The 27625-nt window shown below is 41.7% G+C and overlaps 2 protein-coding genes across 2 annotated transcripts in view; both read right to left on the bottom strand.

The window, feature by feature from the left end:
- LOC109899673 (bone morphogenetic protein receptor type-1A) overlaps positions 1-23004 on the bottom strand; it is a 60548-nt gene extending 37544 nt beyond the window's left edge. Inside the window, 2 exon segments of the mRNA XM_020495104.2 lie at positions 10198-10335; positions 22740-23004. The gene's annotated coding sequence lies outside the window, so the exon portion shown is untranslated.
- A 434-nt stretch (positions 23005-23438) lies between these two features.
- Positions 23439-27625, bottom strand: part of LOC109898840 (LIM domain-binding protein 3-like) — a 65986-nt gene continuing 61799 nt past the window's right edge. Inside the window, exon 18 of the mRNA XM_031835004.1 lies at positions 23439-27521. Coding sequence (XP_031690864.1) covers positions 27432-27521 — 90 coding nt within the window. The 3' untranslated portion in view covers positions 23439-27431. The remainder of the gene's footprint in view (positions 27522-27625) is intronic.

Here is a 27625-nt window from a genome sequence, read left to right as displayed (position 1 = left end):
CCTCCAGTCTCCCGATTCTGCCTCTCTAACCCTACTCTCCTCCCTTTCGCATCCTATGACTCGCACTGTCCACTTTCAGGGCTGCGGTTAGCGGAGCAAAAATTGAAAACTAAATTTCCGGAGGACCCATCATCCTTTCACTCCCTCCTCTCTACCTTCTCTTCCACTGTATCTAGTCCTAAAGCCACTTTCTGTCATTATAAATTCAAGTTTCTACCTCTAACCCTAGGGAACTACGTTACACCTTATCCTCTAACTTCTCTAGGATAGGAGGCAGCATTTGGAATTTTGGATGAAAAGCATGCCCAAATGCTACTCATCCCCAGAAGATAAGATTTGCATATAATTAGTAGAAACTGAAGTTTCTATCAAAATCTATCAAATTTCTACAACTGTTCGAATCAGTATAACAGAACTTATTTGGCAGGCGAAACCCCAAGGACAAACCATTCAGATTTTTTTGAGGTCACTCGTTTCAATGGGTTTTCATTGGGAATCCAGATTTCTAAGGGACCTTCTTGCAGTTGCAGTTTTCCCTTTGTGTAATAAAGTAGTAACAATGTTCAGAACGAGGCTAGAGTGAAGAGGACTCCGTTAGAAGCGTTTGACCTGAAAGCTAGCTACAGTTTGTTTCCTCCTGTATTGAACACAGATCAACCAGTCTTCAATTTTATTGATTATTTACATAAAAAAATACCTAAAGTTGTATTACAAAAGTAGTTTGAAATGTTTTGGCAAAGTTTACAGGTAACTTTTGAGATATTTTGTAGTCATGTTGCGCAAGTTGAAACCGGTGTTTTTCTGGATCAAACGGGCCAAATAAATGGATATATGTCGATGGAATTAATCGAACAAAAGAACAATTTCTGATGTTTATGGGACATATTGGAGTGCCAACAAAAGAAGCTTGTCAAAGGCATGAATTCTTTATTTCTGCGTTTTGTGTCGCGCCTGGAGGGTTGAAGTGTGTGTGTCAGTGTTTGTTTACTATGGTGCCATCCTCAGATAATAGCAGTTTGCTTTTGCCGAAAAGCCTTTTTAAAAATCTGACATGTTGACTGGATTCACAACAAGTGTAGCTTTAATTTGGTATCTTGCATGTGTGATTTCACGAAAGTTAGATTTTTATAGTAAATTATTTGAATTTGGTGCTCTGCATCAGCCCATTAATTAGGAAAATAAAAAATGCCATTTTACTAGGCTATTCAAAATCATTGTAGGCTAACTCTTTAAGCTGCCCTGCACAATCAATGAACCAACAACATCACCTAGGCCTATGAGTTATTTCAAAGACTCATGAATAGAACGTTTGGAGTGTAGCATAAGGTAACCATTACATCCAGTATGCATAATAACAGTCCACACAAAGGCAATTACTAGAAACAGTTCCATTTTGAAGTATAGGCTACATCAATTATGTACCAAAGACACCTTAAAATATGTAATTTTTTCCTGACATGCGTAATATGTGGCAGGCTATATATTGTATAACGGCACAATCCTTATTTTAAGTCAGGTTGGGGAGGCTTGGGATGTAGGCTTATTCATATGCATATGCTCTGTGGGTGTTTTAAATTAATCACCACCTTAGAAAGCACTGTCCATTTCGTTGTGTTGGGCTTTGAAACAACATCCACAATGACAATTTTTTCCACTCAGTTTCAACCTGATGAATTTTCTTCAAATTGATCAATCACAGTGAGGGGAGTTTTAAAAGCACGCTACTGTTTTGATGCGATTTCCGACTGCATTTGCATTGATGTCAGAGTGGTTAGAGGGAAAATAGTAAACTGAGTACCATCAGCGAGTCTACCAACCCATGTACAACTATTTGTTGAAATGTGCTTGGTCTCAAATGTTTAAAAAAATAATCTTGAAGATAACGTTAATTTGCTTTGACTATAGTGTTCCATGTGCATGTGGGGCACAACAAAATAGAAACCAAACAAAGCATGTTCTCCATGATTCCCTTTCCCCCTCAGTGTCTCACTCACTCAATTGTCTTCTGACTGCTCCCTCTACACACGTGTGCTGAGTGTGCACACAAGCTCCCATTAGGCCTACAGAAATGCCTATAAAACAGTGGGTATAAAAAAAGATCCTCTAACTGATAAGATACACACGCTACATTTTCTTGCCAAATGATGACAGTTTTATCACAAATTCAAAATGGACTGGTTGATTGAAGTAGGGAAATGTGTTCCAACAACTAGCTGCAGATTTGGAATAATTGTATCCCGCCCATTGTCTGCGTATATTAAGTTACTTTGTGAACTGCTAGCGTCAATTAGAATGGGTTAGCCTAGGCCATAGCCCACTAAACATTCAGGTTCCACACTGAAAATATACAAAAACAGTTTGACATAGGGCATTTTCATCAGAATCATTAAAGCTACAATGTCACTTTTTGGGTGACCAGCCCAAATTCACATAGAAACACAAGGTATAGATCTGTCATTCTCATTGAAAGAAAGTCTAAGAAGCAGTAGATCTGTTATGTGCACTATTTCTATGCTTCCCTAAAGCCGGTTATGGCTGCTGTCCCTGTACAGGGATCAACAACAGGGGAAATTTCAGAGTGACAACTAAAAATACAATTTCGTAACATTAAACATTCTTGAAAATGCAAGTGTCTTAGACCCTTCAAAAGATTAGAATCTTGGTAATCAATTAAAATAGCTATTACAGAGAACAAATCCCATGCTTTTGTTTGAGAAGAGCAATCAAGAACAGAAACAGTTTCTGCCATGACAGTTTTTACACATTTACATCTGAAGGTAAAATTATGACTTACATTCTGATATCTTGCTCTTATTTCTCTTCCTGAGTATCCCATTGATCAAATGCAGTGCCGTTTTCTTTGATAAAATCCATTTTTGTAGCCTAAATCTAAACATTTTGTAAACTATTTGTGCAGTGAATTCCATCTCTATCAATTTTTTACGGAGCATTCGGCATGATTCGCCCGTGTAAACACTCGTTTACGTTGTCATGGTGGGTGTCAGTGCATTCCTCTGTTTGTTTGCAACAGTCAAACAGCATTGTTTTTTTTGCGGGGAGAATTGACCGAAGTGAGCTGATTTGAAGACAACGATAAATGACTACCTGACGCACCAATAATTTTAGCGAAGCTTCATTGATTGACTATAGTTCTGCCCAATGATCTTCTTGAAATCTAGCTGGGTAGATAGCCAATGAGCTGAGGTAAACGCCAGTATGTAATGGTTTGAGGTTGGACCACAATTCCTTTGTTGCAATCGCACGTGCAGGGAACTACATTTTTGCCTTGACGATCAGAGGGGTTGCTGTAAAGTCTTTTTACGCGCAGCTGTATTTCGGAAAGTTGTAGTTTCAACGATTTCATTGAAGATATCCTGGCGAATACTTCATGCAAAAGCGAAGTCAAACTCTAAAGTAAAAGTGAAAGTGAGAGATTTTTTGTTTGAGGAATCTTGGAGTGTTATCATTCAAATGAACTGAGGAGCTGTTTCTGCAAGAACAGGACGTACTTCTGGACGGGTAAGTGCTAATGCCGTTTTATGAAACAAACACATATATATATATATATATATATATAAAAAATAAATATATATATATATTTTTTGCAATGAAATGTGTAGTTTGTCAACTCACCATCAGTACGACCAAGAATATGACTTTCGCGAAGCGGATCCTGTGTTCTGCCTTTCACCCAGGACAACGGAATGGATCCCAGCCTGCGACCCAAAAAAACGACTTCGTAAAAGAGGGAAACGTAGCGGTCTTCTGGTCAGACTCCGGAGACGGGCACATCGTGCACCACTCCCCAGTATACTTCTCGCCAATGTCCAGTCTCTTGACAACAAGGTTGATGAAATCCGAGCAAGGGTAGCATTCCAGAGGGACATCAGACTAACGTTCTTTGCTTCATGGAAACATGGTTCACTGGAGAGACGCTATCGGAGTCGGTGCAGCCAGCTGGTTTCTCCACGCATCGCGCCGACAGAAACAAACATCTTTCTGGTAAGAAGAGGGGCGGGGGCGTATGCCTTATGGCTAACGAGACGTGGTGTGGTCACAAAAGCATACAGGAACTCAAGTCCTTCTGTTCACCTGATTTAGAATTCCTCACAATCAAATGTCGACCACATTATCTACCAAGGGAATTCTCTTCGATTATAATCACAGCCGTATATATTCCCCCCCAAGCAGACACATCGATGGCTCTGAACGAACTTTATTTGACTCTTTGCAAACTGGAATCCATACATCCTGAGGCTGCATTCATTGTAGCTGGGGATTTTAACAAGGCTAATCTGAAAACAAGACTCCCTAAATTGTATCAGCATATCGATTGTGCAACCAGGGCTGGTAAAACCTTGGATCACTGCTATTCTAACTTCCGCGACGCATATAAGGCCCTGCCCCGCCCTCCTTTCGGAAAAGCTGACCGACGACTCCATTTTGTGGATCCCTGCCTACAGACAGAAACTAAAACAAGAAGCTCCCACGCTGAGGTCTGTTCAACGCTGGTCCGACCAATCTGATTCCACACTCCAAGACTGCTTCCATCACGTGGACTGGGATATGTTTCGTATTGCGTCAAACAACATTGACGAATACGCTGATTCGGTGTGCGAGGTCATTAGAACGTGCGTTGAAGATGTCGTTCCCATAGCAACGATTAAAACATTCCCAAACCAGAAACTGTGGATTGATGGCAGCATTCGCGTGAAACTGAAAGCGCGAACCACTGCTTTTAATCAGGGCACGGTGACCGGAAATATGACCAAATACAAACAGTGTAGCTATTCCCTCCGCAAGGTAATCAAACAAGCTAAGCGTCAGTATAGAGACAAAGTAGAATCTCAATTCAACGGCTCAGACACAAGAGGTATGTGGCAGGGTCTACAGTCAATCACAAATTACAAAACGAAAACCAGCCCCGTCACGGACCAGGATGTCTTGCTCCCAGGCAGACTAAATAACTTTTTTGCCCGCTTTGAGGACAATAGAGTGCCACTGACATGGCCTGCAACCAAAACATGCGGCCTCTCCTTCACTGCAGCCGAGGTGAGTAAAACATTTAAACGTGTTAACCCTCGCAAGCCTACAGGCCCAGACAGCATCCCCAGCCGCGCCCTCAGAGCATGCGCATACCAGCTGGCTGGTGTATTTACGGACATATTCAATCAATCCCTATCCCAGTCTGCTGTTCCCACATGCTTCAAGAGGGACACCATTGTTCCCGTTCCCAAGAAAGCTAAGGTAACTGAGCCAAACGACTACCGCCCTGTAGCACTCACTTCCGTCATCATGAAGTGCTTTGAGAGACTAGTCAAGGACCATATCACCTCCACCCTACCTGACACCCTAGAACCACTCCAATTTGCTTACCGCCCAAATAGGTCCACAGACGATGCAATCTCAACCACACTGCCCTAACCCATCTGGACAAGAGGAATACCTATGTGAGAATGCTGTTCATCGACTACAGCTCGGCATTTAACACCATAGTACCCTCCAAGCTCGTCATCAAGCTCGAGACCCTGGGTCTCAACCCCACCTTGTGCAACTGGGTACTGGACTTCCTGACGGGCCGCCCCCCAGGTGGTGAGGGTAGGCAACATCTCCACCCCGCTGATCCTCAACACTGGGGCCCCACAAGGGTGCGTTCTGAGCCCTCTCCTGTACTCCCTGTTCACCCACGACTGCGTGGCCACACATGCCTCCAACTCAATCATCAAGTTTGCGGACGACACAACAGTGGTAGGCTTGATTACCAACAACGACGAGACGGCCTACAGGGAGGAGGTGAGGGCCCTCGGAGTGTGGTGTCAGGAAAATAACCTCACACTCAACGTCAACAAAACTAAGGAGATGATTGTGGACTTCAGGAAACAGCAGAGGGAACACCCCCCTATCCACATCGATGGAACAGTAGTGGCGAGGGTAGCAAGTTTTAAGTTCCTCGGCATTAACATCACAGACAAACTGAATTGGTCCACTCACACAGACAGCACTGTGAAGAAGGTGCAGCAGTGCCTCTTCAACCTCAGGAGGCTGAAGAAATTTGGCTTGTCACCAAAAGCACTCACAAACTTCTACAGATGCACAATCGAGAGCATCCTGGCGGGCTGTATCACCGACTGGTACGGCAACTGCTCCGCCCACAACCGTAAGGCTCTCCAGAGGGTAGTGAGGTCTGCACAACGCATCACCGGGGGCAAACTACCTGCCCTCCAGGAGACCTACACCACCCGATGTTACAGGAAGGCCATAAAGATCATCAAGGACAACAACCACCCGAGCCACTGCCTGTTCACCCCGCTATCATCCAGAAGGCGAGGTCAGTACAGGTGCATCAAAGCTGGGACAGAGAGACTGAAAAACAGCTTCTATCTCAAGGCCATCAGACTGTTAAACAGCCACCACTAACATTGAGTGGCTGCTGCCAACACACTGACTCAACTCCAGCCACTTTAATAATGGGAATTGATGGGAAATGTAAAATATATCACTAGCCACTATAAAAAAATGCTACCTAATATAATGTCTACATACCCTACATTATTCATCTCATATGTATACGTATATACTGTACTCTATATCATCTACTGCATCTTTATGTAATACATGTTTCACTAGCGACTTTAACTATGCCACTTGTTTACACACTCATCTCATATGTATATACTGTACTCGATACCATCTACTGTATCTTGCCTATGCCGCTCTGTACCATCACTCATTCATATATCTTTATGTACATATTCTTTATCCCCTTATACACACAAGTGTAAGACAGTAGTTTTGGAATTGTTAGATTACTTGTTGGTTATTACTGCATTGTCGGAACTAGAGGCACAAGCATTTCGCTACACTCGCAATAACATCTGCTAACCATGTGTATGTGACAAATAACATTTGATTTGATTTTGTAGCCCATGCAACAATGTTGATGACAACAATGCTGTTTTCACTTTGCATCTTAATATAAACCCACTAGTATTCTATTCTATTCTATTACACTATTATTTTGTTTATTACATCTGCAAACAGCTACTTTGTCTTTTCTTAGCACGATGCACCTAAATACTTGTTAGCCGTAAATGCTAATCGCTAGTTATTACATTTATTAGCTAACTAGCTAGCAAAATGAGTCAGAGCAAACGTAATTAGCTATACAGCCTGATAATACCAGTGATGGTGTAGACCTAAATCAGCATGTTGTTTGTGCAACAGTATCTTCTAAATCAAAGAGGAATATGCAAAGCAAGACTATGTTAGCTACGTGAAGTCGCTAAGAGAAAACATGTAGCCAAAGTTTATAGGGTCCTCTATGAAACACTTAACCCTTTGTTCCCTTCCCCATCAATAACTCTTCCCTGGAAATTGTATTCATTTTTATGTCTGTATTCAAAACTCCCACAATTATATTCTAACTATAGAATCGGAATAATCACTCTCGTTCCATGATTCCAACAGTTCACCCAAGTGTTTTGTCAAATCACAACATTTGGTTAAAAATAAGGCCTAGATTGTTTGCCCATACCGTACAGCCCTATGTGACAGTGTGGAAATGAACTCAAATGGGTGCAGGAAATGCAGAAATTGATGAAAATGCTGAAAAGTATTTTTAGTTGAATTGAACAGTATAAAACAAATCAGAATGGAGAAAGACCCATTGAAATCACTTAGAAATGTACTACTACATGTAGAACTTGCATTATTCAAAAACATAAAATAACGTCAAATACAGGCATACCATACCATTTACATTTTTGTTTTGTTTTTTGTTTTAATACTGTGATATATTTTGGCCATATCACCCAGCCCAAACTAGCATACCACCTCAACAGATCCACAGATGATGCAATCTCTATTGCACTCCACACTGCTCTCACCCACCGGGACAAAAGGAACACCTGTCAGAATGATGTTCATTGACTACAGCTCAGCAGTCAACACCATAATAACCTCCAAGCTCAGGACCCTGGGACTGAACACCTCCAGCTGCAACTGGATCCTGAACTTCCTGACGTGCCGCCCCCAGGCGGTGAGGGTTGGCAACAACACATCTGTCAACACAGGAGCCCCTCAGGGGTGTGTGCTTAGTCGCCTCCTGTACTCCATGTTCACCCACAACTGCGTGGCCACGCACGACTCAAACCCCATCATCAAGTTTGCTGACGACACGATGTTGATAGGACAGATCACCGAAGATGAGGCAGCCTCTAGGTATGACAGAGACCTGGCAGTGTGTGGTGCCAAGTCAACAACCTCACTGTCAGCGAGACAAAGGAGATGATTGTGGACTACAGGAACGGAGGGTTGAGCACACCCCCATCCACATCGATGGGGCTGTAGTGAAGCGAGCCGAGAGCTTCAAGTTCCTTGGTGTCCACATCACTAAGGAATTAACATGTTCCACACACATCGACTAATCTAATCTATCCGGATAACTGCTAGCTTCTTCTGTCAACAAGTCAGAAGTCACAGTGACTTCTGGAATTCACATATTTTTGGGAGCTTCCCAAAAAACAAGTACTGCATCCCCGTCAACAGGACAATTTTTTTTTTTTTAGAACCAAACCAAGATTGGCTGTGGTTTGTCTTTCAAATGGGTAAAACAATGTGTCATAGCGGACAGAACAAGCAAAGTGGTGGGCAGAGATGAGCACGAGCTAGAGAGATCCTATTGGCATGTTCTATCATTCATTTGCATATTTCTGTTAGTGAACACTGTGTGAGATACCTCAATATGCCTGCCTTCGCACTCCTAAACAAATATCTTTTTTTTTTTTTTTACTTTGGCAAAGGGTAAAGTCTACAAAACTTAGTCCACTCTGTTCGTAACAGATTGTAGTTTTGGGAACAGAAAACTGTATTGAGAACAAATGTTTCATCGATGAGAAAATGTGCAGTGTCGGCCAAAATCCATTATGTTCCATCTTCTCCCACTGCCGGCCACTGGGCTACCTCTCACTACCATATTTGGTAGCGAGTGGAAACACCAAGCGGGTGCTTCACATTTATACAGCTAGTGAAATATCTCTCATGGAGGAACACACACCACCCACCCCCCCCCCCCCCCCCCCCCCCCCCCCCCCGACTCGACTAGCGTTGTCCCCCTAAAACATTACCGTGGTTTCCTCACCTATCAACAAGGAGAGAAGATCCCGCCGCTTCCTTTAGATCACACCATGCCTTAGAGCAGGGATCTGCAAATTGACCGCAAGAAGCTCAAACAGATATAATATTTGACTAAAACATAAAACAGATTTCCAAAATTAAAATCAATTGGAGCCGGTGATTGCTGGTGTTTTCAGTCTTACGTCCAACAGTTGAGGACACCTGCTTTAGAGTCCATGAGTGACGATTCAGGGGCAAATGTCAGACACAAAACTAGAGGCACAAATCCGGAAACTCACCCACTCGCCTTAGTGTTGTTTAAAAACGAGGAGGTGAAAAACATTGGGTTCAACGTTCTCTGTGAACATATGGTAGTAATTTACTCGAGTAGACTCCCTGACTCTGAAAGTTTGCCGGTGGAGTGCGTAAGCTCTGTCTTTTCTCTCTCTCAAACAAAAACAAAATAAAGAACACATGTGCAACCGATCAGTTTATTATCTAATCTTTTATACATTTTTAAATTGAAATAAGACTAGGTGTCTTAATGTCAACAATACTTAGACCAAAACAAATAAATACATAAGAAATACTCCAGAAATTCCATTCTAGATCTTATGGCGGGTGTCACTCTACCCAAAGCAAACGTACAGATGTCTAGCCTAAACCTCCAGGAGCATGTGCAATCAGGTCCTTTCCTTCTCTTATTCCTCCAGTTATTAATCACATCAGTAGACAGCTCCAATAACCCAATCTGTGCCTGCAATTATGATGCAGGAAACCACCTGATTGGCCAGCTCTGCTGGGAGAGGTCAGGGGTTAATCTCCTGAGAGGGGTATAATCAGGTTTTGGAGTAATCACCGGTGCCCTCCAGAGAGAAATTAACATTTGTTTGTTAGGTAAGATAAAAAAAAAGGCTGAGATGGAATCCAAATAGAGATGCATTCACCAACCAAGCATGTGACCACAACACATCTTGCACAAATTACACACTGTATGGGGCTGAACATGCATCATCACGAGCATAATCCAGAGCAGGAGTCATCTCTCTGATTCACTGCAACAGCCATAGAGAGCAGTCTTACCTCACTGGGGGATCCATGGTGCAGGAGCATGTTGAGGATGCTTGTAGAGACCAGTGTTGGTGCTGGGGGTCATACAGATCCATAGGGATAAAGAACATAGACACTGGAGATAGAAATCCAGCATGGCACCATAGAGACCTGAGCAGGAGAGGGTAAGAAACTCAAATTAGTCATGCACCAAGAAAATGGGGACTTACTGCACTTCAAAGTGTGTCAATGTCAACGGCAGATGGGAACCACAAAACATGTCAGGTCGGGAAAGGCTATTGATTGCATATCACAAGCCCTGGGACGTCTGGTTGAAAATAAAAACGATGATTTAGCTAAATATAAATTTTTAGTTTCTGCCCTGAGATTGTGCGCAAAACCCCTTTGGGTTAAGGAGGCTGGGGGGGGTTGCTGGGCAACCCGAACGGTGGAGAGGTATCATTGCACAGCGCTGCAGACATCCTGTCACCGGGCCAGGAGCCCAGGGACCCAGCCGCAGTACACTACGACCTCCACTGAGGGAAAGGAATTACACATCACTGCAGCCTATAACTTAGTTCTCACAACTTTAGAAGTCATTAGCAGTGCCGGATCGGTGCGCGTGTGGAATTACCACCACTTCAGCATCACCGCCAGAAGGACGCTGCCAGAGAGAGACCGAGGCAAATTCCAACAGGAATATAAGAGATAGGCCTACAACAAAAGTAGAGGACTATAATGTCTGAAAAATAAAATGTGGCGGACTCATACATTGACTCACTTGTGTGATTAGTCAAGTCAATAACCTCGAGACCCACAGTAACGCTGGCACGTTTTGGACTTATAACCCCTTTTAAACAGTGTGTTTGAGCTACAGGGTTGTTGCAGTGGATTTGTCCATTTGTTCCATTAGTCTATGATTAACGGGAGTTAGAGTGGCATTTGTGAGACAAGGGCAGACCGTTCTTCTCACAAAACATCTAAAGTCTGAACGGTTGGAGTTAAACTATTATGACCCATCTATGAAAAGCGGAGACTCTCACGACCACGTAACCGGTTTCGCTCTAAGACGCTAACAAGCCACACAAGAGTAGTTAGAAAGTACGAGGTTCTTCTCTATAGAAGATCAGGACAGTGTCTATAATACTGAAATAAGCTCACATAGTTGCTGTCAAACTCCAGTTGTCACTCAATTTCTGTACTTACAGCATTCATATGAATACATTTATCAGGTTTTTGCTTAGCAGACATTTTTTTTGGGGGAAAGGGATTACATAAAATGTATTTAAGATTAGCCTTTCAAAAACAGATTTAGGCCTAGCCTACATGAACCTGAAAACATACTGAGTGGAAAAATGTTGGTCAATAGCTGGTATGATACCAGGGAATCCTCATCTAGATGACAGAAATATCAGCAAAGACATCCCAACAGCACATTGGGACACACAAACATCTGATTTTAGACCGGGGAGGTGTTATTCCAAGGGGTGGGGGGGAGGACAAGGGTGTCCCCATAAAGCCTCCAATGAGTGGGCCAGAGAAGCCCCCTACTGTGGCTGGGAGATAAGTGGAGCAGCACGGTCTGGATATGGCCCAGCAGCCAAGAACAGCTCTCAGCACCAACACAGGGGCTATTCTTCCACCAGGGAGAGCTCCTTGAGACTCAAAGGGGCCTTTATTTAGCCAGGGATATCAAAGTGAGTTTACATTCAAAACAGACAGCACACGACAAACTCTTGCAGGGAAAATAAATGCACTATATCAAATAAAAATCTTAAATTCCTGCAAGCAAGAAACTTTATTCTGTTAGCTTAAAGGCATTTGAGGGCACCAGAGCAAAGTCTAAAACACGCTCGCAAAAGGAAATAACTGCAGTAGGCATTCAATGCACTATCTACTTTTAGGCCAAATTACAAGAAATGTGCCATTTGAAAGTGCTAGAGTGCAAACGGAATACAAAACTGAAGAGAAAAAAAATCCATGGACACAGTGAGCAAGTTCAGGAGAGTGAAAGGCAGCAGGGGGAGATCAGCTGTGCTCATCTGTTTACAATACTGCCTCTGCCTCAAATGTATCCTCAACATGCCAGGGTCACTTAAGGGTGCAGCCGATAATTGGCAAGTAACCGCGCTGGCTATTTATAAAGTCCTGAGAGAATGCAGGAATATATTCTGAGGTTGGGAGGTCTGTCACAGTGCAGGGGCATGGCTCCGGGGAAAGTTATTTTGAGTAAAAGCAACAATGCAGAGAGAAATGCAGGAAGCATTAAAATAGAGAACGAAAGTACTAGCTAGACATCTTGTAGTTCTACTCAAGTTTAAGTGCTATCATTAAGTTGGAGAGTTGGTCTCACATCTGTTGTGAAGTGGGAAATGCTTCAAGCGCCTTGTCACGTCATATGCAAATTCCTCACAAGCACTAGGTGTCAGGTGTTAAACTTCACTGTCTGACAGGATAGTTGTGTAACCGTCTTTGTCCTTCCTTACATAACGGAACAGAACTGTCAGCCAGGAGAGGGAACACTGGTGCCCAAAAGTGTGAGGAATCCCGTGGCACAGAAAAAACTAAAGTCAACAAACAAAAATAAACTTTATTGGGCTGATGTGTGAGTTTGTGTGCGTGTGTGAGACAGAGGCTTGAAAAAGGAAGTCGAAGTGAAGCATTTGGAGATTCCATCGCTGCAGTTAATTCCGTCGGCTTTAGCAAAACCAACAGAGTGGCACGAGAGCAGAGGCAAATGTGTCGAAGCTCAGAGGAGCGACTAATGCCATCAAAGTGAACGATCAGCCATAGCTAATTGAAATTAAGGACCATACAGGGGGAAGGAGAGTGGCTCCAGTCCGTTCACAGGGTCATCTCTGTGTAGGGGGTGTGTATGGGCCTACGCCAGCTCCCCCCCCCCCCCCCCCTCTTTCAGCAACTCACCTTAAATCAAGTCCGCTTCCTTACAGGAATAATCAGCCTCCTGTTAACTAGCTACTTTAACCAAAGTCCTAACCTACATCTAGCTCAGTGTTTTCAACAAGCATACATTCACTTATTTTTCTCATATTTTTAGACCGCAAATTGACTGCAAGCCTAAAGTGATATAATATTTGACTAATGTCAAACCTTAATTACATTTGGGAACATTGTCCTGCGTACGGTGCCGTCTTTCGACTGGGACGTCCCGACTGCATGTGGTCATTCAAAATCCTATGGCGCTTATTGTAAGAGTAGGGGTGTTAAACCCGGTGTCATGGCTAAATTCCCAACCTGGCCACATTCCATCATGGCCACCAAAGTATCCCCCTCATTCCTAATTGGAATATCTCATTCCTAATTGGAATATATCACTCCTCACCACTCCAACTGATAGTTTGTGTGTGGTGAGAGTTCTGGCACAAAAATGGTTGCCGTACATCACTGAGGTGGGTGCTACACATTGATGGTGGATGAAGCGAGTTCCCCCTCTTTTTTGCTAAGAAAACTTGGGGACCGCAGGCCACTAGTTGGGGAACCCTGAAGAGCTGAGTGAAATATATATATATTTTTTTAGAAGCACTACTCACAGGCATAGCAGGTCTAATTTACTTGAAATAAAGTATTGGTGTTTGTCCTTGTGTTTCTTGGCTATTTACATTGTTTTGTTCACAATGTTATATTTCAATATTTAAGTTTTAACTGCTAGGGAAGAGAAGACAACAGACTACTTACTGGTCAGACTCAATCTCAAAAGGCAAAAAAGTGACTGGAGTCATGTTACAGAGGCAGGTGAACATGTGTCAACGTTGATATTTTGGTTAAAAGACTCAGGTGACAAAAAATGAAAACAAAACAATATGCCACATTAATTCTTACTAGTAGTACATTTATTGTTTTAGAAACATTAGAAAGCATGCTCATCGTTTGTTTGATTGGTGTAATTTTAGTGAAAGAAATATATTTGGGCTGGTAGATTAAAATAAAATAAAAATGTATCGACCTGCCACACGGCTGATTGACCAAAGAGTTAATGTTAGGCCCTGCTCCTTTCTCTGTTTTTATCCAATTTCATGTGTCATATTTTAAGACAGACATTCTGGTTGGAGTGGAGATGGGTCTTGTGGGTTGATGAGTCTTCCCACTGCATATACCATCCATTATTGCTCAGGGGAAGAAAACAGAATTTATGCAAAAAGAATACCCCAGCACTTATCTTATTGACATTCAATTATACTCACAGTTGTGAGCATACCAGCTGACATTTGGACTAGGCTACCAGCTAGTCTTAAATCAGTGATCAAGTTGTATTAACATTAGGCCAAACCGTCCTTCATGAAGAGTATGGAAAATATATCACAGGTCAAACTGAGAAACAATGACAGACGTCTGCAATTTGAAAATGAAGCTGTGAAAATGCAGGGCTATAGTGAACTTACTCAGCAATGTTTTCGTGTGTTTATCCATTTTAAACACTTGCCCGCCTAAATCCCATAAACAAGGGCCTACTAGATTTGTACTGCAGTGGTTCCTGACATAGCAATTAAAAGACTTGTGCATTTAACCTCTCAAAGAGGTAGCAGCACAGCAAAGAAACAATAATCAGTACTACTTGTCAACAATTTTGGGGCGGCAGGTAGCCTAGTGGTTAGAGCTTTGGGCCAGTAACCGAAAGGTTGCTGGATCGATTCCCCGAGCAGAATCTGTCGTTCTGCCCCTGAATAAGGCATTGTTCCCAAGTAGGCCGTCATTGTAAATAAGAACTTGTTCTTAACTGACTTGCCTAGTTAAATAAAGGTGAAATAAAAATATGAACTAGGGATGTTAAAGGTATTAACTATTCAATTATAGGTTAATTTGCTTAATTCGTGGAATTAAATTGCTGTGTGTGTATTTTCATTAGTCGTTATGCACGTTATATATCACATGCACACACACATCCTCAAAAAGCTGGTACAGGAGTGAAACGTACTTTTGTAAGCTCAGTCATTGCACAACAAATATAAATTCTAAATGCAATCGCATGTTAAAAACAGTTTTGATGGCCAGGATTAAAAAAAGCTAAAACAAATGCATCTCACTCAGAATTAAAGCGCACCTCCCATTCGCCATTCCAGTGCTTAGTCAACGGTGGGAAGGCCATCAGTTTGCAACCACCACTTTGTGAGCTTGAAGCAGGATAAAATCAGGGCTTGACTAACTTCTTTAGCCACTTATCTTTCAGACAAGTAGATTTGTTCAAATTAACTTGTCCAAAGGCTCAAATCACTTACACCCCCAAAAATAAATGTAATGCTATTTTTTCCCACTGTTGTATGATGCAAGGAACCACTTTACAAAATAATTTTTTTAACCTTAGAGAATCAAACCAAAATCTAGGCTAAACTGCCTATTACCTTCTTTGCATATTCAAGCCAGTTTCAAAATACAACACTGTTCCTGGAGGATGGTTGGCCACCCTTGTCACCCTATAAAATATTGTAACACTACAATTAGAACCAGGGTTTTCAGAAATTAATTCCCTCCAGGGCTCGAAATGAAGGGCGTCCCATCATCCCTGGGAGGCTAAAAATCTGTATAATATGAAGATATCCCTCTATTGGTGTGGGGGCTGTGCTTTGGCAAGTGGGTGGGGTTATATCCTGCCTGTTTGGCCCTGTCCGGGGGTATCATCGGATGGGGCCACAGTGTCTCCTGACCCCTCCTGTCTCAGCCTCCAGTATTTATGCTGCAGTAGTTTGTGTGTCGGGGGGCTAGGGTCAGTCTGTTATATCTGGAGTATATCTCCTGTCTTATCCGGTGTCCTGTGTGAATTTAAGTATGCGCTCTCCAATTCTCTCTCTTTCTTTCTCTCTCTCTCTCTCTCTCTCTCTCGGAGGACTTGAGCCCTAGGACCATGCCTCAGGACTACCTGGCATGATGACTCCTCCTTGTCCCCAGTCCATCTGGCCGTGCTGCTGCTCCAGTTTCAACTGTTCTGCCTGCGGCTATGAAACCCTGACCTGTTCACTGTGATTACTATTATTTGACCATGCAGGTCATTTAAAAATATTTGATAATCTTGGCCATGTTCTGTTATAATCTCCACCCGGCACAGCCAGAAGAGGACTGACCACCTCTCATAGCCTGGTTCCTCTCTAGGTTTTGGCCTTTCTAGGGAGTTTTTCCTAGCCACTGTGCTTCTACACCTGCATTGCTTGCTGTTTGGGGTTTTAGGCTGGGTTTCTGTACAGCACTTTGATATATAAGCTGATGTAAGAAGGGCTATATAAATACATTTGATTATTATATGGTTCAAAACAGACTGAGGCAAATCTAGGACGATAGATCCAAAATTCATACAACCACTGCACATTAAAACATTTTAAAAAGCAATGACACTGATGCAACAGATCAGACCGTTCAGCTTAAAATGTTGATAAAGTTGTATTTCTTAATATCATAAGGTCAACAATGCGCACATGGCTTTGGGCTACACAGGAATGTTCCTAAATGCGTTCTCAAAAGTGCACCGCACTTTGGTTTCATGTGACAGAGCAGAGATTAAAAATATCCCTTAGAAAGGAGGGGAGATTTAAAGATGCATCAACTAACATGGGATACTAATATGACTAGGATTACATCTTTGAATGCTTAACAATAAAATAAAGTTAATTTCATATTAAGTATTAATAAAATATTCCCTCAACATTTCTACGATCATATTTTGGTTGGGCTACTTTGAAGGTAAGATCTGCTTCATTAAAGGTTTTAAACACCTAAGTTTATGGTTAAATAGTTTTAAAACAAAGTTGGAATGGCGCTGGAGGGAATAGCAACCACCTTAACAGTAATTTTTTTGTACATAATCTTTCAGACAGTTTCCTATGACCGAAAAGGAGCTTCTAGACATCAAAACTGCGTTCACTAACCTAGATTTGGATGAGGATTTCTACTTCAGAGGTGAAGGACATAATACTCATCCTGGACCAGGCCCAAATCCGCGACACCAGGAGGAAGTGGCAGTGTTAAAGAGGCCGGCATGCTGGACACCTGACGAGACCATGTCGGTGAGTGTATAAACGCCTCTACTCTCCATTTTAACAGCGAAAGTGCAATCACTGGTAAATAAACTGGACGGGCTCCGTTCGAGACTATCATATAAAAGTGATCTGAAGAACTGTAATATCCTGTGTTTCACAGAGTCGTAGCTACACAAGGGAAATATACATCTAGCTGGTTTCTCTGTTCATCAGCAAGACGGTAGTGTCGGGAAAGCTCGGGGGGGGGGGGGGGGGGATGTCTCTTAGCAACAGCTGGTGCACAAGCTCTAATATTAAAGAAGTCTCAAGGTTGAGATAGAATACCTTATGATAAACTCTTGGTAAATAGTATGGTCTACAGTTTATCTATATTTTTCATAGCTGTCTCTTTACCATCACAAACCGATGCTGGCACTAAGACCGCACTCAACGAGCTGTAAAGGACCATAAGCAAACAAGAAAATTCTCAGAGGCGGCGCTCCTAGGGGCCAGTGATTTTAATGCAGGAAAACTGAAATCCGTCTTACCTCATTTCTACCAGCACGTCACCTGTGCAGCTAGAGGCAAAAACATAAACTGTAGATCACCGTTACTCCACACAGACACGCATACAAAGCTCTCCCTTAAGCTCCATTTGGCAAATCTGACCATAACTATATCCTCCTGATTTTCACTTACAAGCAAAAACTCTGAACAGGAAGTACCAGTGATGCACACGCTCAATATGGAAGTGGTGTGATGAAGCAGATGCTAAGCTACAGGACTGTTTCGCTAGCACAAACTGGAATATGTTCATGGACTCATCCCATGGCATTGAAGAGATTACATCAGTCACCAGCTTTACTAATATGTGCATTGATGACGTTGTCCCCACAGTGGCCATATGTACATATTCCAACCAATGGATTACATGAAACATTCGCACTGAACTAAAGGCTAGAGCTGCCACTTCTTTTTTTCACTAATCAGAAGTTTATATGAAATCCCCCTACGACCTTTGACAAATCACCAAACAGGCAAAGCTTCAATACAGAACTAAGATCGAATCCTACTACACCGGCGCAGACCTCGTCGGATGTGGCTGGGCTTACAAACTAACAATGATTACAAAAGGGAACCCCAGCAGAGAGCTGCCCAGTGATGCAAGCCTACCAGATGAGCCAAATGCCTTCTACGCTCGCTTCGAGGCATGCAACACTGAACCAGCTGTTCCAGGACGACTGTGTGATCACGCTCACCGTAGCCGATGTGAATGTCAACCTGTTAAAAAGGTCTTACTCACAAGGCCGCAGGATGCGTACTCAACTGGCAAGTGTCTTCACTGACATTGGGCATAGTCCATGTGCCCAAGAACGCCAAGGTAACCTGTCTAAATGACTATCGCCACATAGCACCTTAGCCATGAAATGCTTTGAAAGGCTGGTGATGGCTCACAACATCATCATCCCAGACCCATTCCAATTCACATACCACCCCCAACAGCTCCACAGATGACACAATCTCTACTGCACTCAACACTGCCCTTTCCACCTGGACAAAAAGAACACCTACTGCTGTATTTAACCAACGAGTAATGTGCAAATAACGTTCAAATCTTGACACGGGGCTCTACAGTTTGCTGTGCGACCTGGAATTTTGATTTAGGAGTACTAATGATCCTATCAAAATGTAGGATTCTAATTGTACAATATTTTTCATTGTGCTCCTACATTTTTCAACTTGGGCACACATGTAGTCCTGGTAAAGAAAGGTCAGCATAGAGCCCTGCAACATCGCATCATACCACAGACCTTAGGCATATTACTGAGGTATATCAACTGTTTTTACAAAGACAAGACACTAAAAATCTTCTTACCCATCCTCGGTTTACTGAATCTTCCAGTATTTGAATTCTCCAGGAACACCATCCTTTTAGCTGCATTCCACACATTATTTCAGATGCTGATCAGCCTCCATCACACAACACATGTTTTTATAAATCCCAAGGCCCCAAATAATCATATTTTCTTGGTTCACAAACAGGAAGGGATTTCCCCCAAATAAAACTAAGTAAACAAACTGACCTTGTCCACTTTCTCCATTAAAAGACAAAAACCTTTAAATTACCATCAGAACAATCTGTCCCTTGCCCTATTCACATTAGCTCTTCTAAAATTGTCACTCAGGTGGCTCTGTGTATTTAAAAGAAAGATCAATACCATTAAAAAGGACAACTGCAGCCTGAATGTAAAGATCATCAAGACCAGTCATCCAGCAACCGTATAGAATAGGGGTGTTGTGTCAAACATACAGCAAGCAGGTGGTTTCAGTCTGAAATAGGCAGGCCAACAAAAGGCTGTTTGAATCAAAATGAATGAAAAACATTTGCACGTCTAGGTGTTCCAAGAAAATCCCTCTTCAACAAGCGCATTGAAGATGTAAACATTTGAAGACTCAATAAAATGGTCACCCGCATACTGTATACTGGAAAAACAAATAGGCTATTCCTTTACAGGCAACATGTTAATTGTTATACTATCTTTAAGTCGCAAGTAAAAGTGTACAGAATGAAAATTGATAAAATGTCAAGAGTATGAAATGCCCCGCATTAAGCAATATTTCCAAAAGCCAGCGGGAATTGGTGCAGGTTTATACAGCCTGTGGTAGCAGAGCACCCCTAAACCTCCACAGCTGTCTGAAACAGTTCTCTGTGTACAGTCTAACGGTGACAGGTTAGAGTTATAGTCTTTATCGGCTCTTCTAAGTTGGAGTCGGAGGTGGATCTGAGCGGTAGATCTCAGCTTGCATTTTGACTCAGTTATCTTGACTCAGAAAAGGTTGGTGACCACTGCTCTATCCTGATTGCCTAGTCACTTTTGACCCCCACCTGCATGTACATATTACCTCAATTACCTTGTGCTGCTGTTACATAAAAATAAAAAAAGTTCCTACTTTTTAACTCTGCATTGTTGGGAAAGGGCTAGTAAAGTTTTCCACAGCTCAGCCACCCTAACTCCAGGCTTGGAGTGGGGGTTGACTCAGGGAGGCACAGCAGACAGAGGAACCCATTGGGATGTGAAACTTGATCCGTGTGCTACCCCCTCACTCTATCTCCACCACCTCGCCTGAGAGCCTTGGAGACTCCCTGAGCAATCTGATCCCTCACTGCCTATGAGATTGGAAATGCTTTCAGAGGAGAAAGACGGATGCAGGACAACAGAAGCAAGGCAAGGGAAAGACGCTCTTAAACTTAAAGGGATGTTAGAAAAACAAGCATTGTAAATTTAAAAGTGCTTGAGAATGTTTTGCTTCTCTCTTTCACCGCACTCAGAACACTTGAGGCAAGTTCTGGTTTACGTTAGACTTCAGTACTGAAACAACTTCAATTCTAGGAAATAAGTATCAATATTACCCACAGCACCTACAACACACTAAGCATGGACTTTACGGAAACAATGTAAGTTAGCCTATTTAATGAAAGTACATTAAAAAACATCTCTTGATTTCCAACATGTAGACTAAGCCTACTTAAAAGTTCAACTGCAGTGGCAGCTGTCAAGCAGAGGCATGGGAGATAAAACAAATGGCCCATCATGAGTGATAATCATTCCATTATAAAAGGAGATAATTATAAAAGGAGATAATTCCAGCTAGCTACATCCTCTTGACAATGAGCAGTCCTCTGATCTGTGCATCGCGTGTGCATAAATCATATCTGAATTATGCACAATTTACTGAACCCCATCCCCATTTCTGTCTAACCCTCCATTATGTTCTCTCCAGACTTCAGGCAGTTACAGAGCTCTGGCTAATTAATCACACTCAGCTCCAGAGCAGGGCTAGACTCCTGCTATAATCACTGTGTTAGCCCACTGATCAAGATACTGTGTACACAATCATTGCTAGAGAGACTAGGCATAGCTGAATGTCTTCATAGTTCATATAAACCTATGTTTAAATAGGGACAATTTGTCATGTGCTTGATTATAGTTTTAATAGCTGAAGAAATCCTCACGCTTAGTTTGTTAGCCATTCTTCCTGGCCTAGTCTCACTCCCCCAATATTGGCCTGTTTTATGGAGTATCCCGGTACCCACAGTAGGTAAAGATGTCTGGCATATGTATAATGTTAGACTTCAGACGCAATAATTTCCCCCTCCACCTTTAGAAATCCACTTCTACCCCATGCCGCTTAAAGTGAACAGTTTCACAGTCAGGGCTTCCATCTGGTTTTTGACCTCCCTATTTTCTAGAGCCCATTCACTCCAGAGTTGCCTTCAGCATTGGAAGGTGGGGAGCACAACTCATCACCCTCTCACTCCAGGCCCAAATTAAAACCAGCTTTTTTCAGACGTGAAAAGCATGGCCAAAAATGGCCCATTCGTATGCAACCGACACCATGAGACGAGACACTGGGGAGTTTTCCCTGTAAAAAAAAACAGACCTCTTGCTACTGACGTAGTGTGTGTATGGGTGTTTGTGTGTGTATTGCCAGATTTTAAAGTGTCTCACTGCCTCCAATACTTTCACACCATCAGTGTGGACTATATCACATGACGATGATTGACCAATTTACGATGTGCAATGATAGTCAACATGGAATAAAAATCCATTAACCTTCATGGTAGCCCCCCAGAAACCCCTTTATTCAAACTATGTGTGTGGTTATTGGCAGAAACGTGAGAGCTGACGTGAAGTCTAATTAAAGAGCAGGATGAATGCTTATTTGGGTGATTTGTTTAATCAACTTAATCCTTGTTATCAGTACGTTGTCCTAAACACTTGTTGTAATGTAAGTATGTTTTGTAACGAGGCCTACCATGAGCCAAATGTACAGTTGTAATCCGTGAACAACTAACGTTAATTTATTATACATAGTTAACTAGCTAAATTAACACTAGGCTAGCCTACTAAGCTTTCAAGTAGTACAATGCAAAGATATGATTTAGAACTTACTTTTCAGAGGGAAAGTGAAAAACGTTATCTTGTCATCTAATTTGATACAAATGATTCCAAACCTCATCGCATTCAATCACTCAGTAAAATATGTTACAATGTCTCTGGAAGCGACACTTAACGTTAGTTACATTATACCGCTCTGTTCTAGCTAACTAGCAACCCACTAGCTAACAACTTTCATTGCGTAATGAGTGAATTGATTTGTAAAACAATTTAAACTTAGCAACTAGCAAATAATACCATGGCTAACTATATACTAACCCATTCGGTCAATATCAAAGTTCAGTGTCAGGTTTGCTAGTAGAAGTACTTGCAAAACGAGTAAGCTAGCCAAACAAATACTTAGCTAGCTCGCTAACTAGCGAGTGGCTACGCTAAAATTAGCTAGCGCTAACAATCTAGCGAGGTAGTTTTCGCTTTCAAAACAAACTCTCGGAAACAAGTGGCTGTATTTAAACCGAAGCTAAAATGTTTAGCTAACTAGTTAATAAATATAAACGTAATACACTTCCAAAATTAAGCCAGTAGCTAATTTGTGTTTTTTAGGTTTATTTTCCAGACGCAAAAACAAAACTTTTTCCAAGACAACAAGCCAAAGCGAGGGCAGAATTAACAGGAGTATGACCTAGCCTGGTTAGATTTCATTCCACCTCACCTTTTTCTTCAGCAGATGTGGCAATCCTTTTGGTTCCGGGCGAGCACTCCTCTGTATCTTTCTATTTCGTCTTGAAGTTGCAAAAATGTGGTGTACATTTCCCAAACATGCAGTTTAACGTCGGCCCTGCTCTACTCGCTCTGTTTTTTGCCTCAGCCTTTTTTGCCTCAGCCTATGTCATTTGATGAAACACACGTAGACAGACCAACATTTTCCAATCACTGCAGCGAATGCACAACCATTTGAGGGGGACCGAGTTGCGGTAGGAGTATTTCTATGGAGAATTCAAGTATGTTCCAATTACCTCAGTGACGCCCCCTGGTGTAAATGGACATACCTATTATTTTTCATTGCCCTAATCTACTACAGTATATTCGTATTTGTTTGACACATGCATACAATAGTCTACTCACAAATAGAAGAGCGTGGAGAGTAAAAAGTCGGGGAAGAAGCGAGGAGAGGAGATGAGGAGCTTGAGAGGTATATAGAGAGAAGCTGGTGAAAATTGAGAAAGAGGTGGACAAAGTGTGGACATATGAGGGATTGAAAAACATGGATAAAGGAGAGATGATATGGAGAATAAAAAGGTAGAGGAGATAGATGAAGAGGAGGATAGGATATGAAGAATAAAGGTGAGAAGGAAGTGGAAGAATAAGGGTGAGAAGGAAGTGGAATAATACATTAAGGTGAAAGACAATGTTGTGAAATAAAATGTTTATTGACACATTTCAAAGATTCAAACCATCCTAGGGTCATTCCACCAATTCAGTGCCTTTTGAGAAGTGTAATTTAACATTGTCAAGCGCACATGTTCAAATTCATAAAAAACATGTTCTCATCTCAAGAGGTTTTTTAAATAACAAAAATGACTATAGAAAGGGCATATTAAAGTGCCAAATAAATCAAATCAAAATAAAGTAACGGGGTTGATGATTTCTTCTTAAATCAACCATAAATCCCCTTGTGACAATGGATGCTTCTGTGCATCAGGGAGTGGTAAGTGAATATCAGCTTCATGAAAAAAATAGACAGGCTAGAAATGGTTTAGCTATCTATGGGTAACAGTGTTGACGTGTTATGTTCGACCCGCTCAGTTTCCCGCTGAATTTTGGCACTTAAGGTAGCCTTTATTCACATAAAAAAAATATATATTTATTGGATTCTCCAAATGCTCGGTATTAAAAGGGCACTTCATTTAATATAACAGGCTTTTAAAATGTAATATTGTTGCACAAGTTCTACTTAAATATCAAACGGATGCAAGAGGCACCCATTTTGTGGAAAGACCCCCTAGAGATACCAGCAGCCTCTCAACATTGACTCTGGTAATACAGGCATACTTGTGGTTGTAAAACAAAAACATAATGGTGATTCGTAGTCTTTGCTGAACAATATAAATTAAGGTCATGGTATTTAATAGGCTACAGCATGCATAAATTAAGGCCCTTCAAACATTGCCCAATCCAGGAAGTTCTCATGAGAGACGAAATCAAGCACATTTCCTTCCCAAGATAGATACACACACACACACACACACCGATAGACTCCTGTTAAATTCTTCAATCGTCAAGGTATATCCTTTCTCCATGTAACTCTGTTCTGATAGCAGTCAGATGCATTTCACTAAATAAAGCAATGCATAAAACATGTTCCTATTTCTAAGTATAGTTTGTGTTATGGTAGGCCAGGCAGGGTGAGTCATTTGAAATATGGGGTTACAATCCAAACACATCAACGTTCCACATAAAAAAAAAGACCTCGTCTATATAGACGATAGGGTTCCAAGTACAAATGCAGCAAGAGATGAACCACTAATTCAGGTGTCATTCATAAATGTACAACAGAACAATGACAACAACTCCATTCCTCCAACACAGTCCATGCCAAAGAAAAAAAACATTGACGCCCTACAACTGCTCAAAGATCAAAGCCATATTTCAGTTGCTGCTTCAAAAACGCGAGTAAATCAACGATCCGATTTAAGAGTGCGGTTGTTATCTCATGCCATGTATATATCATCTATTCTAAAACAAAAATACTACTCTAGAAAAAAAAAACACTTTCCCCGATCAAAACACAGAACATGGAAGAAGAAGAAATCCCTTTTGCACATTGGATATAAACCTTGCAGCCTCACCAGTGTTTACTAAACAGCAGTACAAACAGAAATCATGTGTGAACCAACATCTAAAAGACCACTCAGCAGCCTGAAATTGAAAAGGATGGTCTTAATACAGTCTCATTGCAAAGTAACCTGTGTGCCATATGTTTAGTGAGAACTAGCCAGGAGGGAGGGACGTGTCAAGAGAACGATGAAGGCTACTTAAGTCTCTCATTAGAGGACAGAGATGCACCAGAGACCTCTTACCTAAATGGAATGAATGCCTGACGGCAGAGAGAAGTTATAGTCATTTGGGAATGGACTGTGAAATTCTATAAAACTGTGTCCCCCTTATTTATGTCCTTAAACTATTCTTTCATAGTGTTATTATTGCCAATGTTGACTACAGAGGACACGTGTGAGCATTGGAACCAGCGATATTGACATTTTGGGCTGCTGACATGGTCCTTCAGATACCAGGTAACACAAAAGACACTACATTTGATTGGCTAAGACTAGCCTCAATGGGATGCACAGCATTTCTATCATCATGTTGACGCAATAGTCTTTTTAAAAAAGGGGGAACCATCTAAATAACCCTAACAATTGTTTTCCCTATGCTGTCCACAATTTCTGATGATGGAGTTAGTGTAATGACATGGCTGGTTGATACATGGGGCCTGGGAAAAAAGCTTGACATTGAACTGTTGGATACAAAGTCCACAGGGGTGACAAATGGCTTTGTAGTGTTTGCTGGAGTGGGGACAGAGGGAACATACAGTGAGTGTACTATGTAGTGACTAGTGTCTGAGGCATGCCAAGTAGAAGAATGGTGTCAACACTCTGTTGCACTCTAGTGGTTGGAAACTATACAACTAGTTTCAATACGCTGAACTTTCAGTAAACAACTATTTAGCAACAATTCAAGCCCATCTTCATTTCCCTCCAATGGTACCATGTAAGGTTTATTCCGACCTGGCACAGACTGTGCTTTTCTTACCAGTTGATCTACACAGATACAGTATGCATATCAAAAGTACTCAGTGTTATGCAAAATCACAGTATGCTTTACTACTCTAGTGGCACAGATACATAACTAATACTGATGTTGCCTCAGTAGACATGCACTGACAATCATGTACAAACTCATGCATGCACACACACTTACACAAATACAGAACATACACAAAGATGTATAAAATAAACTCTGAAAGTATAAAGTCTGTACACAAGCACACTGTCTCAACTGACCTTTAAGGTGTGTGTGCTAGTGAGAGAAATGATTGTGTTTGGCTGTATTTTTATTTATTTTTTACCTTGACAGACATTTCCTATATATTCTTGTTTAAATTAAGTGCTTCATACAGGTGTATGGCATATCACCATGCATAGACATCGGTTGTGTAAAATGTATCTGTAAGACCCCAGGCCAGAGCTCGTCTCCCTTAAGCGCAATTCAGAGACACAATAGTCCGGCGGCCCACTGTGACATACCTTTCTGGCTCTTGTCCACCAATCCGTGCACCTCCCCAAAATTTCCATTACATACTACAAAAGACCTTGATTTCCAATCAGGAGCAAATCCCGTTTATGAGACACATTCCAAAAACCTGACTTCCCTACCTCCATAAAGTGTTCAAATATATCCAAAGATTCGTCTCATCTTCTACCTGGATCCCCAAAGTTGGTATAGTATTACTGTATCATAATGTAACAGAGCACCATCTTTGTATATCATAAATAAATAAATCCAGGATGAAAGAGTGAGTGACAGGTTCTTCATATGATACTATGAACCTCTGTATGATGCAACTGCATGCATAAAAAAACTAAATCATTCAGCAAAAGCCCAAATATATCAGCAATATAAACATCCATGGATGTCATACTTCCGTTTTATTCTATGTAAATAAATAACACTTTGCCAAAGATGCAATAAATATCTCTTACTAAACTGTCACTTTAATAATACCTTTGTGAAATCAAACAGCATTCGTAGGCCTGCATGTGTCATGCTACAGTATACTGTATCGGTTCACGTTCTGTGCTCTGTTGGTCGGCGTGAGGCATCATCATGTTAAATCTACTGTATGTGATACTAAAACGATCTTATGACATTCACTGCAAGCTATTTGGGTTTTTACATTAAAAACAAAGCACAGTGTTCCTGTGAAATAAGGCATCTTATTTACTGATTGCCCTGCTACTCCACTCAGTCTGCCTGTGTCTGTAGGCTGCTAAGGCTTTTGCTCCAGCCTCACTGGATTGAGGCCCTCCAGGATCTGAGTGGAGTAGCAAAGGATTTACATCAGAATTCTCTGACATACAATATAATTCATTTGTAAATACAAACGTAACACATGTTTGGGGGGGGCTGCAGCATTTTTTCTTGAATTTCAGAACAGATGAAAATACTTAATTTTGTCACGCCTGATTGATCGGTTTGCTGAACAGTCAATCTTGCTGCTATCATCTTCAGCTTTTTCATCATTTTGACTGGCATCAATGCCCTCTACTGGGCTCTTTGCCAAGGCTTGGGCATAGCTACGTAAGCACCTGCCCACCACCCTATAAAACTGCAGATGGAGCATCTACACGTTGATGGCGTGAGCGTGCTTCTTGCACAGTGGCTTGTCCTTCTTGGAGTAGAAGGGCTGGCCCTCCAGGTTCAAATTACACACCTGTGGGAGACGGACACAATTGTGAATCTCACAAACCAATATTTTTTTGGCACAGTCCAAGAGTAATAACCGTTTTATACAGCAGGGACATGGGTTATTGTACA

This window comes from Oncorhynchus kisutch, linkage group LG11 (genome assembly GCF_002021735.2).
Source record: "Oncorhynchus kisutch isolate 150728-3 linkage group LG11, Okis_V2, whole genome shotgun sequence".
Classification (NCBI taxonomy): Eukaryota; Metazoa; Chordata; class Actinopteri; order Salmoniformes; family Salmonidae; genus Oncorhynchus; species Oncorhynchus kisutch.
The sequence above is the reverse complement of the archived record's forward strand: the minus strand, read 5'-3'. Positions and strand labels throughout refer to the sequence as shown.